We start from the raw sequence: 17,535 nt of genomic DNA, 5'->3' as shown, positions 1-17,535 counted from the left end.
GTACTCCATTTTAAATTTCTTGAGACAAGTATTGACCATCAGGAACTGCTTACACTACAGATGAATTTGGTCATCAACAAAATAAATGTATTTCAGATGCGAATCTAAATTAATACAATGCTTCAATCAAATTTAGAAATATTTAGAAGCAGTGCAATATAACTCCCACATGTAATGTGATTGATAACATCTGCTAAATGTTATATATTTATGAAATGGCAGGTGAAGTACAAGCACAGGAGGCTTGCTGCTGATGTGCAGGGTAATGGCACTTCTAGGTGCCCCAATTTAATTTTAACCTTGTACTTCATCTAGCAGTTGACATTGGACTGACTTTACAAGGTTTAAGATTTATACAGATCAGCAGTTGTTCCACAGACAAGTGAAACATGTCTAAAAATGTTTCCTAATCCATATATACGGTATATGCAGTATATCTGAAAATCAGTGTTGCGGGAGTAATAAATCTACAGGCAAAATGTGATGTTACAAAAGAGGAAACTATGAGGTATATAGTTATGGCGGAAAACACTCAGGTGACTTGAAGGGCTCTTAGACCCCCAATTTGGCCAAATTTCAAAATTGTCCTATATGCATGTCATCATCAGCATCATTAGAAAGCTTACAAATTCCATTTTCTGGGGGAAGAAATTTTTTGAACAGGAGGGCATTAAAAAAAAAAAAAAAATTAAACAGCAAAACCCCAACTGGAGGTGAGAGCACGCAAGAGCATAATTAAAGACGCCATGTTTTTAACGAGATATTATCGCGTACTTACCTCTTTTCGATACAAAAACTCCATGTAGCATGTATCACCGAGTGTCGACACAGCTGTGAATGGCCACAGTCGGATTTTTGGGGGATTTTATGGGTGAAACATGGTCATATAACAAGGGTCAAGGAGTGATCGAGATGTTCATTTTCATATATTTATCCTTTTAAACATTTTTTTTTTTATTTTTCTTTTTTTTTTTTTTTTTTGGTTGATATTTATTGTTTAAAATATTGGGGGAAATGCGGAAGTAACAAAAAAAAAAATACAATTAAGTGATAGTTATGAGGTATACTGTATATATCTGTGACGTTTTTACAGACGCTAATTTTTTTCATTGTGACATAATTTGTTTAAAGGTTTAATATATGCGAGTGAATTATTTTTTTAAAGTCTTTATTCTTTTTTAACTAAATTTTAGACATCAATTAATGATTCTAAGCCAAAAATGACAGACATTTTGAATAATAAATACGAATACTTACCTTCTTTTTATAGCTAGGTTGAAACAAATGCGGTTGCGCGACATCTGTAAACGGGGGTTTCCAGAGTAAAACGGAGAAGTTAAAAATAGTTTGGGGGCTTAATGCACCATGAATCTGCTATGGCAGCATATAGACATATCGTTCTATCAAACACAACAGTTCTTTTGGCTTAAAATACAGCGGTTTATTTTAAAGAGGAGTGCAAGAGCAGAAACTGCTTGTTCAGTCTTGTCTGTGTTTTCCGCCATATACATTCGATACTATTTTCAATCATTTCTAAAGGGGGTCCTTTGACTTTTCTAATTTTAAATCTAAAGCCTGGTTTATGCCTGACACATTGAACATTCTGCGCGGAAATGGGATGCATGTAGTTCATCTGTTTTTCAATTTCATCATGAGAGAGAGAGAGAGAGAGAGAGAGAGAGAGAGAGAGAGAGAGAGAGAGAGAGAGAGAGAGAGAGAGAAAGAGAGAGAGAGAGAGAGGGTACTCGGTACATTGTCGCGAAATGATGTGATTTTTTTCGCGTGAAGCCGTGTGGATCACGCGGATGCGTCAGGTATAAACCAGGCTTGAGTTCACAGTCGACTACGCAATACCAAGGAAGACAACTGACCAGGTATGAATCGATGACCTCCCGGTCCAGTGAGCGAGTGACTGACACGTCTCCTGTGTCGATGTCAATAGTAAAGAGACCTTTGGGATCCTGGTCAGCACCGTGACCCGTCAGTCGGAAAATATGGTCCCACGACTTCTCTGTTGAAATCACCTGCAGGCCAAATAGGACGATCTAAGCTTCGGGACATTGTATATCCTGGATGATATCATTGAGTGTGATTTTGATATATTTACTCACGTGAGACTACAGTTGCAAGAACCATCCATGAGCAGGCCAGTGATAAGAAAAGAAAGGAAGAGAAAGAATGTTAAGTTCACACAATGTAAAATCGTGAGCCAGACAAAGCAAATTTAACATCAGAACTGGCACTTTCAAAATGGTTAAGAAGGCATGATAAACAAATTCAGGAAACATCTAATAAAGCAGAAAAGTCACCAAAAAAACATGTGCTTCCAATATTAAGTTCTAAGTCACTCAGCGTTGCTGTGTGTTCTACTAGAATAGTGAGACTGCCATTCTGCAATGTTGTTCTAATTCTCCTAACCTACAAATGTTTGTGTCACACTATATGATATGATCATGGAAGAGCATGAATATTGAATTTCACTACCCACTAATGAGCACAAACAAATATTCTCAACATGACGGTCAGCACCTCCTGACGAAGGAATTCAGGGTGAAAAGGCAGCAAATCAAAAGAAGGATTTACAGATGGCTCAGCTTCAAACCCGCCTGGAGGGAGCACCACCACCAGAAAAAAACCAAAACATGCTTCTGTCAAATGAGATGTGAACGTATTACAGAGCTGACAGCCCGGCAACTTCAGCTGAAGCGTAAGTGAGATGCCAGTGCAAGTTTAGTGTCATTACAAGATGCCTCAGCAGGAGATGGCAGCAACAGTACAAATAGCAGACTAGGCTTCTACACACTGACTGGAGCAGGTGGTGGCAACTAAACATGCATTCAGCAGCTTTGTCTGTTCTGAATATGTCTCCCACTGCGAGTGGGGCGGCGACGCAAGGGGAAAGAGTTGCATTCACCGACATCGCCACCATGCACCGTGTCTATCAGCTCAAATTAATTGCTAAGCAGACATGAAAGTCAGTGGGGGGTGTTATTACATTAAAATGACTGGAAGAGAGAACCCTGAGAATGTGCATCACAGCACTGTATATAGTTATGCCACTTGTAGCCAGTAAGATGATGATGCATCGGTGAATGACAATACAGTATCTGGCTAGAAAAGTTCTCCCGGGACACTAGCAAAGCATGTGTGTAGGTGGATGTGTTTGTCTCTGTTGATTTGAGAGGCTGGGGGGGGGGAGGTTAAGACAAATGAGCAATCAATAGGGAGCAGCTTGAGTGAACTGCTAAAAATGTGTCCTGGTTAAAATTTCATTGTGCTTTGAAAAAGCTGCTTTTCTCCCAAATAGGTAACACATTCAAGGGTGACACTTGTGCTTTATGTTCAGCACAGCATTTTTAGTCTTCAAGTACAGTAAGAAAATGATGCATGTGCTCAGTTAAATGTCTTTTCTTTCCAAGTTAATATGGGGGACATAGTGAGTTCCAATGGCCTTGTGAGGAAAGTTCTCATTAAAAAAAGAGTTTTAAATGAGTCTAATTATGAATAAACAGTGCTTCCTTCCTTTTGCAACATGCCCAAAGGACGACAATGTTGTCACTCAGGGAAAAAAAAAAAAAAAAACTTTTGTAAAAAAAGTCACAGGTTTCATATTGTACAATATATCCTCGTCTGTTTTTACACAACCAAATAAAGGGCTGATTATGCAAAGAAAACAATTTGACCTTTTCTCTGAAGGAGCAATCATCAATAATAGCCTACAACAACAACATTTTGAAAAAAGGGACATATTTCTTGCTTCATTCAGCACTGTATTTTCACTCTATGTTTTAAAATGTTTCATGCAAATAATCCCCATTAATGTAATTTTGATTTCACATTAAAAAAAAAAAAAAAAAATGTTTAGGTCATTGGCTGCCATTTACGGTGACTGACAAATCAGGCTTGCTCTAAAAATGAGCAGTTTTTACATCGACTAAACAGTAACTTTAGCATATTACCACTTACAACCTAGAAGCAAATTAACAACCTTCCAACCTTTCCGACTGCTTTAATGTTAATTCTAGGGCTGTCCCAAACGACTAATTTCATCCCGATTAGTCAGCCGACTATTTTTACGATTAGTCAACTAATCTAATAATGTTTTATTTTTTTTTTTTTTAAAATAATTTAATAATGAATTTTTTGTTGAAGCTTATTAATTCACGAAAAAACATTTTGGAACACCTAAATTCTTAACGTATAAATAAATAACAAATAATAATAAATCACAAACAATGAGGTCAAATGCTGCTGGCATTACTGTAACTAGTGGGAAAAAAATGTAAACGGAAACACTAAGACTTCACCTCTTTAACAGGAGTCAAAACAATTCTTACTCTTTTTGTGGTATGTCATTGTCTATATTGTTCTAAATGTTAAAATGAATTGCAATGTCCCGGACAACCATTTTCAGAATGCTTTGTGTAAGTTCAGATGCTTTTTCTGGTGTGCATTCCGCATTTTGGGGGGAGGGGAAAAACTGTTCAACTTTTGTTTGTTTTAACCTGAAAATAGATAAAGTAGAGGGCACAGTGAAATATTACCACAATTATTTAGAATGAGAGGCACACATACTCACAGTAACAAAAATTAAATATATAGTATTAATTTATTTAAATATAGTATACTACTATATGTATATACACAATGATACTTTATAATATAAAGTAACTAACATTAGTGCAGTCATGGATTACAGTAAGCAGGCCAGTGCTGTTTCCATATATTTTTTGTATTATATTATGTATATACAGGATATATGTATATATTTTCCCCAAGTCGGGATCCTAATAAATGTAATAATAATTAAAATATATATATAATTATATAATATATATATTAATTATTTTATTAAATAAATTTGCACGTTGATACGACACACATAATGGTAACTTCCATTTTTTTAAAAATCGTTATAAAGTTGTATGGACTTACAATCCGCTAACTTGTTGTTTCTTGTTGTCTTCGAAAATTATACTTTGGTGACGGCGCTTCAGTGTTCGTTCATAGCTGAAGTCCTACTGTTGTATGAGAGCTCAGCTTAGCAAAGAGTACACACAGTGGCACCCTCCACATTTTCCTTGAAATAATTCCAGGCTCTGGCATTTCTGGTCCGCTTTTTTGGCTTTATGCCACTTTCACGTGTCACCAATTATGCCCTGTTTGGTAATTGGCAGTGTTTTCAACTCCTCGCCGTAGTGAAGAGTGAACCGGTGATTCACTTGGCTCGTTGTCGTCGGTTCATCCGATTTCCTCCTCAGGAAGGTGGCGGCGTGCATTAAGACACCGAGAGGCGTCGGATGGCTCTTTTTGGATACTTTTATTGACCAAAACAAAAATGTGGGGGATGCAGCCACTGAATTCCGCGGTACCCGCGCACCTTCCCAACTCACCGATCTCGCGCCCTCTCTCTCGCTCGCCCACTTTCTTCCTCTTTGCTCAATCTGACAATGCCCCTCACATTAAAATAACAGCGGCCCCCTTGGAGGTGCCAGTAACAACCGCTTGCATTGCGAGCGCCTGCCATTCTTAACTTTATCCGCATGTAATTTTTTTTTTAAACCCGTCATTACCCGCCGACGGTATGTTTTGCCCGTCGACGCATTTACGTCATCGGTGACGTCGACAACGTCGACTAGTCGGGACAGCTCTAGTTAATTCATGAACAAACTCTTTGGCTGTCATTGGTGGCACTGTCAATGGTAAATGGTGTTATACTTATATAGCGCTTTTGGCACTGAAACATTGTAATGCAATACTGGCCAACCCAAATAAAATGTATTTGATGTTTAATGCTGTCAGTGGCAGTGATTGAGTGATTATTGTGCAGCCAAAATGGTTGCTGTTTGAGATTTTATCTTTGGTTGCACCTGTTTGAATGCATGTTTAGTCTTATGTTGAGTTGCTGTTTCAGGAAAAAAAAAAGACGGGTTGTCTGAAACAGCGTTAAGGTTAGTAGTGATGACTGTCTCAATTAGATGTTCTGCCTAAAACCTAATGTGCATAATGAAATATGCAATAAAAATGCACATTTGAATAACATTTGGGTGTTTACACACCAACCAATGTAATTGTCAGAAGCCGTTTAGATGAACAAAGACAGCAATATGAAGAACTGCACAATATAAAATCATAACTAATAACTCAAATGAGGATTTAGGAGTTTTCCTACTAGATCAGGCTCATATAATAATATGCGTTAATGCTTGTAGCCATGGAGAATGGTAATGGCTACCTTTGGCCTGCTAATGGAAGAAGGTAAGAAAACAGAGGCCTTCATTTGGACAGTGTCTATTCTGGAGTTTTCACCTGACAAATCTTTCTTCATTTCTTTTTTTCATTTTTTTTTTTTTTTTTTTTTTTAATATTGCTTTGCCTGCTTTTAAGCTCCTCTCATCATATTGCATATCACCACCTGCTCCATTTGTCCTCCGGTCCAGGCAGGATTTGGAATTTGCATCTGCCACACAGACACCCACACCCACCCCCACACAAACTAATCGTCTCGAAAAACAAAACAAAACAAAACAAAAAAAAACTCATATATGGAGGGTGTTTGTGAGGGGTGCTGGGGATAGGATAATTTGTGTGTCTTCCAGAGACAATTAAGCAAATAATTTACTGTAGAACAAATGATAAAGCCAGAGGCAGCTTGTGTTATAGTGTTGCAATATTTCCCAATATTACTTGCTTGCTCTGTGTTCCGAAGATACAGGCTGAGAGTTGTCAAATGGTAGTTTTCGGAGAGCACAAGCATACTGAAAAAAGTACATGTGGAAAAAGCAAATAAAACCAGGCAAACATGTTGCTCTTGATGGACAAACAGTACAAAAAAAATGCAGGGAAGGGAGTACAAAAAGCAAACCAGGATGCAAACAACAGTGAAACAATGATATAGACCTTTTTTTTCTTAATATATTATCTGAGGCTTCAAGGTTCTATTGCATCACTAATATTTTTATGGGGTTGTCACATTAGGAGAGGCAAGATGATTTATGAGCTAAGACCTGAGCTTGACATTGCATGTTGGTATTTTAAATCCGATTTTTGTTCTTTATTTGCATTGCGTGAGGTGAGCCTGGGTGTAGCCCAGGAAAACTACTTCTTACTCTATGACTGAAAGCAAGTGACAGAATCAATATGTTGCAATCAAAAACAGCAAAGGACAAACCAATATTTTTCTATCAAACTCTTAACATCCATAAGATTCAAAATGTTTGGCGATGTCCACATTAATTTTGGGGAAGATTAATCATAGAGCAGCATGTATTAGAAAAAGACAGTATGGGTATTAATAAATCATGACAACAATATTATGGCAATCTTAAACATGTCTCAAGAGAAATATATTTTAAATATATATTTTTAATACGGAAGAATAAGCAGGCAATACATAAACCAATTCAAGAAACTGTAACTGAGGGAAATGAATTGAAAAATAATTTCTGTTGAGTTAGATTGTTATGCTGATTAAAAATGAAAATTGGCAGGCTGATTTTAAAATTGTAGTAATTCCAACAAGTTTTTTTTTTTTGTCTAATCCTAACTTGCTTACTATGTTGCTACTACCTGCACACAAGTATAATTATAATAGCTGTATCCTTTGTAAAAACATAATAGTGTGAAATAAACATCACAATCATGTCTCTTTCTTTCCTATTTCATTGTATGTCTTTTATATATTTATTTATTTTAATAAACATGAACATCTTTTAAATCCAGCATTTTCTATATTTCCCCCCTCTGGCTCAAAAACTTGACATGATAAAGAAAAAAGACTGAGATTAGTTTTATATTCCACACCCAAAAGTGAGTTTAAAGTAGCCATCAGACCTGCGTTCCCGTGATTTATGTGCCAAAAACATTTTTAAAACATCAAGCTGCCATATATAAATAAATGAATAAATAAAAAGACACTTAATCAGTTATTATATTCAAGTCTACTCGTGCAAAAGAACAACAACCAAGTAATCATTGTGTTCAAAGGAGAACAGTACTGTATTTAGGGGGGGGTAGATGGCAATGTGAAATAAAGGTCGATTCTAATCAGTCAAAAGGGTTAAACAACACATATATGTTAGAACCCACTGCAGGCCTTTATGCCTTTTCCTTTTTTTTCCCCTTCCAGTCATCAACACTAATTCCACACACCTGTGGCCTATACTACGAAGCCAGTTTTCTGGCTTAGCAGGGTAACTTCGAGAGTAACTTCATCACGTGCGACCTAAGTTCGCAGCTAAGCGAGACTACGAAAGGTGGATATGTTGGAACCAAGAAGTGTTGCCATGGCAACACACGCCACACGCCAAACCTGGTCGTCTCAGAGTTAGATCTTGCTTAACCCCAGAATTCTAATTAACCACGCTATAGTTAAACAGCACTCCTCCGCGGACGTGTCCTCCTGACAGTGACAGTGTACCTGGACGACCCATACGACATTGGCGCGCGGATTGTGAGGGGCTCTCTTCGGAGTGCACGGGTTTTTGGAGACCGCCAGAATCCGCTGGCGTACCCGGAAGATTTTCTCCATGAAAGATGTAGATTTTCAGCTGAGGGAATTCTTTACCTGTGCCAACTGATCGAGGTGGACGTCACTATAATGTAACCCGCCGAAGTCAGGCCCTCACAAACGGGCAGATTGTGTGCCTCTCCGTGCGCTCTTTCGCCAGGGACAATATATGCATTCCAATGGTGATGCTGAATATCTGCGTAAGAACACTGTATGCCGTGCGATTCGAAGTGGGGTATGAAAACGCTTCAAACTGATCGTTGAAATTGCTGATTGTAAACGAATGCGGAGCTTTGCTCTCATATACAAGAAATATATTTAACGGACTTTTCCAGCGTTATTTCGTTGTGTAAATGAGTTAATAATAATCATAGAAATATGTAGACTATTTAAACATTGAGGAAACTTGCGTTTTTTTCTGCCAACTCAAAGAGATTAAATTAAATGTCAAATCCACTGATAGGACAGACGCACAAACATAAAAGATATAAATGTTTATTGAATACTCATCTTACAGTCTTGTTTAACTGTGAAAATTCGTTACAAAAGACGGGCTTTAATTCACGCAACAACGCATGGCATCCCCGCATTTCCTTCTTCTCCTGAGTCCTCACAAAGATAACCTAAAATTTGGGGGGGGGGGGGGGGGGGGGGGGGCGGCAGGTCGGGCTCGGGCCTGCAAATCAAGTTAATTGATCGGGCTCGGCTCGGGTCGGGCTTGATTTTTTAGGCCCAAACTAAGGGAAAAAAAAAAAAGGACATACGTATTCATACAGTCAATGGGACTAAACATACAATTATCCTGCTTCATGTGGTGATGCGCGATAAATTATTTCTTACTGTTAACGTACCAAATCTTATTTTATTGTCCTGACAGCAGGCTTTATTTCTTTGCATGGACATAAGTAAACTGGCATATTGACGCATTCACAAATCACACGATCTGTAAATTCGCTGTCAACAGACCCGTCGCGCTCTACTCGCTGAAACGGTGTTCGATTTCACGGTGAGGGTGGATTTTAATTCCTCATAACTCCGCATGATCATCGCGCATTCCTCCTCCGTGAAGTAAGGTGCCCGTGCCATCGTCACAAGTAGTGTTTGACTCTGGTCTCCGCCCCCTTTTATGTCAACGCGCAGTAACTCTGACTGGGTTGACACAGGTTCGACTAATCAACCTCATAATCAGCGTCGTAGCACCGACTGACCACAAACTAGACAACCAGGTTTTGTCAACTCTGGTTACCCGCTGGTAAACTGGATTACTTCTGGGGAGGTTGAACTCAGTTCGTTGTATAGGCCACTGTCCTGCACACCTGGTCATTACCTCAGCCTCCCTACATAAACACCCACAGCCCTCTAAGCCATTGCGAGTTTGTTAGCCCTCACTGCAACTTACGAGCGTTCCTAGTTACCTTGTCTTGCCGGTTTTTTGATACACTTTTTGACCTTGTGGATTTTTGCCTCTAGCCTGCTCCTCGTCTGTGCCTCTGCCTTTGATACATTTTTTGACCTTGTGGATTTATGCCACTAGCCTGCTCCTCGTCTGTGCCTCTGCCTTTTCTCTGGGACCTGAACCCTGCTACAGGACCGGCTCTAGACGCATCCTGCCTGGGCCTTCGCCTTGCTCGTTCCCCCCTGCTCGAACAGCCTTCCGTGCCTCTCCAAGGGCCAAGACTTCTTCCTCTCCGAACCATTGTTAATAAATCTGCTCTGAGCACTGCATTATTGGGTCCGTTTGTTCTGTGAGCCGTGTCAATATAATACATAGCTACATGTAGAAAATAATTGCAAGGCTTTGCGATACACGTTTCACATGCCATTATCTCTAAAATTTGTATCGTGCAGACTTATTTTATCCTTTTTTTTTCGCACAGCATCAAGCGCAAGGCATAAGAGATTTAGACTGTCCCCAACCATTAACAATACATTTAAAATTGTGTGGCATTTCAGGTGTTGTGTTTGCAAAGGTTTGACCCTTACGCTGTATTAAAGAAAAAAAAAAAAACATTAAAAAAGTTAAAATATTGTCAGGTGTCGTTGCCAAAACTTTGGTAACCATATACAGTATTTCATGGTCTTTTAAGCTATTGGCTTGACTGCCACAGTGACAGCTTGGGTTCAAACCCCGGTTGGAGAAGCGGGAGAAAAAGAAATGGTGCATTGTTACTTCACCACCATCAAACCAGTAACAAATGCGTATTTTTCCTTTGTTTGATTTAAAACAAGAGTTAATGAGCAAATGTGTTCATCCTCACAATTTACGTATTTTTGCGTCGAACTGAAAAAAGTGAAAATGGTCTGAGGAGGAGAATTGTGCCTCTACGATTGACTGTCATTTGCTAATTGATTGACACAAAATGATTTGGAGCAAGACTAGAGGTGTGTAGGAGCGTGTTAAATTTACTCAGTTACATTTACTTGAATAACGTTTTGAGAAAAAAATGTACTTCTACTTTTACCGTGCCATACTTTGAAATTTCCTTGAGTAGATTTGTGAAGAAGAAACACTACTCTTACTCCACTACTTTAGGCTACACCAGAGTCGTTAAATGTTCCCTCTTTTTTTTACAGATTAGATTTTACTTTATTTTTGCCACAGATGCCTACAGAGGCTTTAATTGTTTCACCAATGAGATGTTGCAACAAGAATCACTTGACTCCATTATACATTCTTATGTTGACACAAAGTGGAGTGCCCAAATATATCATTTGTATTCTAGCTTTGTATGCAAATCAACTTGTTCATATTAAATGGGGTAGCTCGGTCTCTTCTTGCTTCAAAGTAAGTAATGGTGTGACACAGGGAGGAATACTCTCATCATATCTGTTCAATGTTTACTGTACATGGAGGGCTCAATAGATGTAATACTGGCTGTGTTTTAGGAAGCACTGTCATTAACCATCTTATATACAAGGATGATATGGTGGTGCTCTCTCCATGCAGTGCTGGTTTACAGGAGTTATTCTCATTATGTTCTCAGTTTTGTGACCAATTAGACATCAAATACAATGCAGAGAAAAGCAACATTATGATTATACGTTCTAAAGAAGAGAGGGGGCTGTATTCCCTTGGTTCTTTCTGGGCAAAAAAATGCTGAATGTTTGCAATGAGGCTACATATCTTGGCCATTTTATAATTGCTGATTTCTCAGATGACAGTGACATCCACCATCAATGCAGTAAACTTTATACACAGGCAAACAACCTTAAGAGAATTTTTTTTTTTGGTTTTCCTTCCTCGTGAAAACATCACTGTTCAGGGCGTACTGCACACCCTTTTACACCGCTCACCTATGGACCAGGTACTTAGCTAAATCCATGCAGAGGCTAAATGTAGCCTATAATGATGCCTTGAGGCTGTTATTGCGTGTGCCAAGATGGTTCAGCACCAGCCAAATATTTGTCAGATCTGGGTTACCCACCTTTCAGGTGCAATTAAGAAATCTGATATATAAGTTAATGTGTCAATTAAATGAGTCTGTAAATAAAGTAACGGACCCTACAAATAGCTATAGATGTAGGTCAAGCATGTGGCACCACTGGCGTAGGAGTCTGTTTTTTGTGCAGTGATAGTGTGTGCCTTTTTAAAATTCTTTCTTTTCCAGTTTGTTTCTTCTTGTGTTTTATTATGTCATTTTTCTGTTGGCTTGTGTGCTATGGACACCCTGTGTGATTCCTGAATAAAGCTCATACAGTATATCTACAGTAAATATACCGTATTGGCCCGAATATAAGACAGTGTTTTTTGCATTGAAATAAGACTAAAAAAGTGGGAGTCGTCTTATATTCGGGGTCTAGACATTATACCCATTCACGACGCTAGATGGCGCCAGATATCATTGAAGCGAATGCTGAACTTGAGTAATGTTCTGTCATGACAGATCTCAGCTACTCTCAAGTTTAACCAGTTTGCATTATTTTATTGCAATGTTTTTCCTTATTCATATTTGTTTCAAGACTACAGTTACAGTTAGACCTAACTTTGATGGTTAATGCAGTTATTGCAATTTTGTTGTTTTATCACAATAGATTGGTTTGTTTACATTTCAAAAACCAGAAGCCATTCATTTACGAGTGTGATTGCACTTTAGTTTACATATTTAAATGTTCAAATATTAAGATTTGAATGAGGCAAAATAACGTGCTTTTTCTCTCAAATATATTGTTATAATCATTTGTTTCAGATGTACTGTAATTATTTTCTGTATGAAAATTAATTTGGTGTTCAAAAAGTCTTTTTTCAAACTTGAGTCTTGAAAAAAAGGGGGTCGTTTTATAATCAGGGCCGTCTTATACTCGGGCCAATACGGTATATGTTTTTAAAATAAGCTCCTGTATTTCAAGCCAAAAGAACTGTTCTGTTTGATAGAACGATATGCCTATATGCTGCCATAGCAGTTTCATGGTGCATTAAGCCCCCAAACTATTTTCAATTTGTCTGTTTTATGCCTGGAGACCCCCATTTACACCGCGCAGCCGCTTTTGTTTCAACCTAGCCATAAAAAGAAGGTAAGAATTATATTTATTATTCGAAATGTCTATCACTTTTAGCTTAGAAACATTAATTGATGTCTAACATTTAGTTTAGGAAAAAACGACTTTTAAAATTATTCACTCGCATATTTTAAACTTTTAAACAAATTACTTCAAAATGAAAAAATAGTGTCTGTAAATTGGTCAAGAATATCTACTTCATAACTATCGCTTAAGTGTACTTTTTTTGTTACTGTCGCATTTTCCCTGATATTTTAGATGATAATCAATCCAAACAAATAAAAAAATATGTTTAAAAGGGTAAATATTTGAAAAAGAAAATCTCGACCTTTCCTTGATGTCTGCGATTTCTGCATTTCGACTCTTGTTATATTACTGTGATTCACCAGTAAAAACCCCAAAAAGTCCGGCTGTGGGCATTCAGCTGTGTCTTGACACTCGATGAGACATGCTCCACAGAGTTTTTGGATCGAAACAAGGTAAGTACGTGATAATATCTCGTTAAAATCATGGTGTCTTTAATTATGCTCTGTCCTGCTCTCACCTCGAGGTACGGTTTAGGGATTAAAAAAATAAATAAATAAAATTATATGCCTTCCATTTCAAAATTTTTCTTCCCCCAGGAAATTGAGATTTTAAGCTTTCCAATGATGTATCACACATGCATACAGGACAGTTATGAAATTTGGCCAAATTGGGGGTCTCAGAGCGGAACGGGTCTCAGAACTTCAGTCATCTGAGTGTTAAAGTCAAAGGTCTTATGATTACGCCAGCCTGTTCAATCATGATGGATTTAAAGCACTGTCGAAAGTGTTGATTTCAACCTCTCTCACTGTTTTTATTTGGCAACGATAGACCACAGAAAACCAGAGATATGCTCGTTTAAATTTCATAGTAGGAATGATGTTTTCTCAACTAGAGGACATTCATGCACTGGACGGGACGGGTGATGTTCTATTTCTGTCTATTCGATGATTTTTGTGCATTTTATTTTGCCGTAATATGATCATGTAATAGGTTATAGTACTGTATACCGTAATTTCCCGAATATAAGGCGCACCAGTGTATAAGGCGCCCCCCAAATATACTTATATATATACTTATACTATATAACGTGCACTCTAATTTTAGCACCAGTGAATAGAAGAATACAAGATAACAGAGCTCGTGTACAATACAGAAATGTCATTTTACTGACTGGTGAAACACAGCACAAGCATAGCACATTGGTAGTTCAAAACATTACCATAAACTGACAATATGTTCGGTAATAATTAGGGCTGTCAAAATGATCGCGTTAACGCGCGGTAATTATTTTTTTTTAATTAATCACGTTAAAATATTTGACGCAATTAACGTACATGTCCCGCTCAGAAAGTATTCTGCCTTTTGGTAAGTTTTACAGCAAGGCTTTTTGTGCTGTCCAACAGCGAACTCTTGTGGTCGCTTTGCGACATGTTTTATTGTTTTCTTGCCAGTTCATTATGGCTGCATGACGTCTCGGGCTGATAATGTTGTGCTTATATGATCCTTGGACAAGATTTGTCCGTAAGTATGGTTGTTGTAATGAATGTACATATTATGTTAGTAAGCGAAATGTTATATTTTTTGTATGAGACGCTTTTTGTTTATGTTTAGTGAACCTGTATATCGTGCTAAGCTAACGTTGTTGCTAATGCAATGCTTGTGTACTTTTTGTAGTTTTACGACGGTCTAAAGAGGACAATGGTTTGAGGCCATTTTATTAATAAATCAGATGAAAAAGGAAGAAGTCTAATTATTAAGGCGTCGTTCACTAGCTGTCTAGCTTTGGAAAAAGAAGACGCTTCGGAGTGAGGACAGCATAGACAGATTTAAATGACAGTAGAGTGAAATGCCCACTACAGTCTTTATGTACCGTATGTTCCAACAATTTATTTTACAGAATATATATATAATTTACAGAAAAATATGGCATCTTTTATAGATGGTTTGAATTGCGATTAATTACGATTAATTACGATTAATTAATTTTTAAGCTGTAATTAACTTGATTAAAAATTTTAATCGTTTGACAGCCCTAGTAATAATATGATCTGACAACCTCTCCAATTTACCAGAATCCAGAAGAAAACAAAAGAGATGTGACTTTTCTTTTAAAGGCTGCTGAATAACTTGCTCGTTTCATCATGATGAATAAATGTTTCTTCCATGGATTAATACGGTAAAATAAAAGTGAGAACTGAAGTCGGAAATCGGAAAGAGCGTATCGCTGTAGATCGTAACAAGAGGAACTATTGTTATTTGGGTTTGAGTTTCCCGAGGGACAGATATATTTGACGTAAGCCTGTCGCAATATGCAATAATTCCATTTATCGCGCGATATATAAAAATGGAGGCGATAACTTTTCCGCTGCGATTTATCGCCTCGCGTGAACGTGTGTGTGCGCGTGCGGCAGACGTGCTGTTAAAAGTTCGTTACCAACTGCGCAAAATGCATCTTCGTTCCAGGTCCGCCAAAAACTAGCGCCAGAGCCAATTGTTCCCATTATATCCTATTGTTCAACGTATACCGGCCGCGTCAGTGCTCCGGAGTGACTGTGGACCATCTATGGCCGCCGGTGTTCGGCCATTCCTTACTACGCGGCGAAACGTCTACACAATGCTCAGGGCGCTTGCGCATGCATTCACACGCATGTGCACATCTGTTAGAGGCGGCGATTACTCACTATTTTTGTTTTTATTTAGTTATTTAGAACCTTTTCACAGCCTCAAAGATACTTTTTGCATGTATTACCCTCTCATACTTTTAACCATTGTGTTTTTTTGTGTTAGCTTTGAAGCAGTTGACCACATTAGTCACGTAGCGTGTTTAAACCGTCCTTATTTGATATAACTACATTTAAGTATTTTCTGCAGGCATTTTTTTTAGTACCTTATTCCTGTATGCATCTAAACAAAACAAGTTTAGAGCGCACGGTAGTATTTTAGGTCTCAAATTCGACTAATGTAGGACGTTTTGCCGATGTAGGATATTTTGGCAGAACACCGGTGTTGTTGACGTGCGGGCGCTCCCGTCAGGAGTGACATTTCACGTGGGGGCGGCTATTTTTCGGCACAACGCTGGATATTTACAATTAAGTCCGCCAAAACATTGTTACCGACTTGGCTGCTACGAATAACCTCACTTTGACAAAGAACAGCTGAATGAAATTACCGGTAAGAGCGCTGTGCTTCAAACTCGTCCTGTATATGAAAGCCCTCATATGCTGGTGTTGTGTAGTAATGAGCAGACGTGACTTCAACGGCGCTTGCTAACTTTTTTAATGCGTGGTTGCGCGCACACACTAGATATCATGAAATGGCAAACTAGATGTGCTACTTCCCATGCCATTGGCTACGTGAGCCCAGAGTGATTATGGAACATGTAGTCCATATACTACATCGCTGAATTCTAAACTGTCATTTGTCACATGAGATTAAGAAGGCCAAATCAATCCATACCAGTGCCTATAGATAATGTTGCAAGTATTGTTAATTCAGTACGTGACACAAATGGATTCGGACCATAAATAGGATGTCTTGCTCATGTAGTAAACCTAGCTACTAAGAGAGCTGTAGCAATCAACGGTGTGCCCTGCCTCACTTTACAAACAGTAAAGATTGTTCTCAGCACTTTTATGCAATGTTTTTTTCATATCAGTAAGAAGTAAGCACATAAATATTATGCACTAAAATGCATGTTTATATGATGGCAATTTAATTTTTGCTCGTTAGCAAAAAAAAAAACAAAAAATACAATTGTTTTTTGTTTTTTTACAGAGCATTAAATGTATTGAATCGGATCGAAAATCATGTCCCTCGTATCAAAATTCGTACCGAACCATGACTTAACTGTATCATTGCATCCCTGAACACCATTGCAGAAGCTATGACGGGAAATTTTTTTCTAAATGCTGAAGTTGTTAAGTGAATTTTTTTTTTTTTTAAACACATTTTATTTATTCTGTGTTTCTGTGCGGTATAAATATTGTTGTTTTTTACTTAAGAGGTATGGTCTATTGTTTTTAGTTGTGATTTCTTAAAAAGTAGATTTGAATTTAAGAGTAAATATCGCGTTTAAATGGGTGTACTTCATCTATTAATATATACTGTATTCGCACTGCATTATTGTAAATTGGTTTAAAAAATTGGGGGGGGCGCAATAATATCGCATATCGCAATAATTTATGAGAATAATTATCGCACACTAAAATTTGTTATCGCGACAGGCCTAATTTGACGTACACAAAGTCTGTGTTGTGTTACGTTTGTTATGGTCCGAGTTGCCGAGTTGCAATAACGTTGACTCAAATGAGTTCAAGAAACTAAATTCTATGATTTATGAAGAGTGAAAAAAGCAGAATTTAACACAGACGAAATCAATCAATCAATCAATCAATCAGAGTGAAGTATTACTGAAACAAAATGGTGACGTCATGTACCGTAATGGCCAGCAACGGATCGCCGCATACGTTTTCTTCAACACAACATGGCCGTGTCAATAAAAA

General features: G+C 37.9%; 1 protein-coding gene across 1 annotated transcript in view; it reads right to left on the bottom strand.

The window, feature by feature from the left end:
- The window catches only part of cdh13 (cadherin 13, H-cadherin (heart)), a 399,871-nt gene that overhangs the window by 225,758 nt on the left and 156,578 nt on the right, over positions 1–17,535 (bottom strand). The window contains exon 4 of the mRNA XM_057837307.1: positions 1,872–2,045. Within this exon, the coding sequence (XP_057693290.1) occupies positions 1,872–2,045 (174 nt within the window). The remainder of the gene's footprint in view (positions 1–1,871; positions 2,046–17,535) is intronic.

The sequence above is a fragment of the Corythoichthys intestinalis genome, chromosome 5 (genome assembly GCF_030265065.1).
Source record: "Corythoichthys intestinalis isolate RoL2023-P3 chromosome 5, ASM3026506v1, whole genome shotgun sequence".
In the NCBI taxonomy this organism is placed as follows: domain Eukaryota; kingdom Metazoa; phylum Chordata; class Actinopteri; order Syngnathiformes; family Syngnathidae; genus Corythoichthys; species Corythoichthys intestinalis.
Note: the sequence above shows the minus strand (reverse complement) of the source record. Positions and strands in the feature narration are given on the sequence as shown.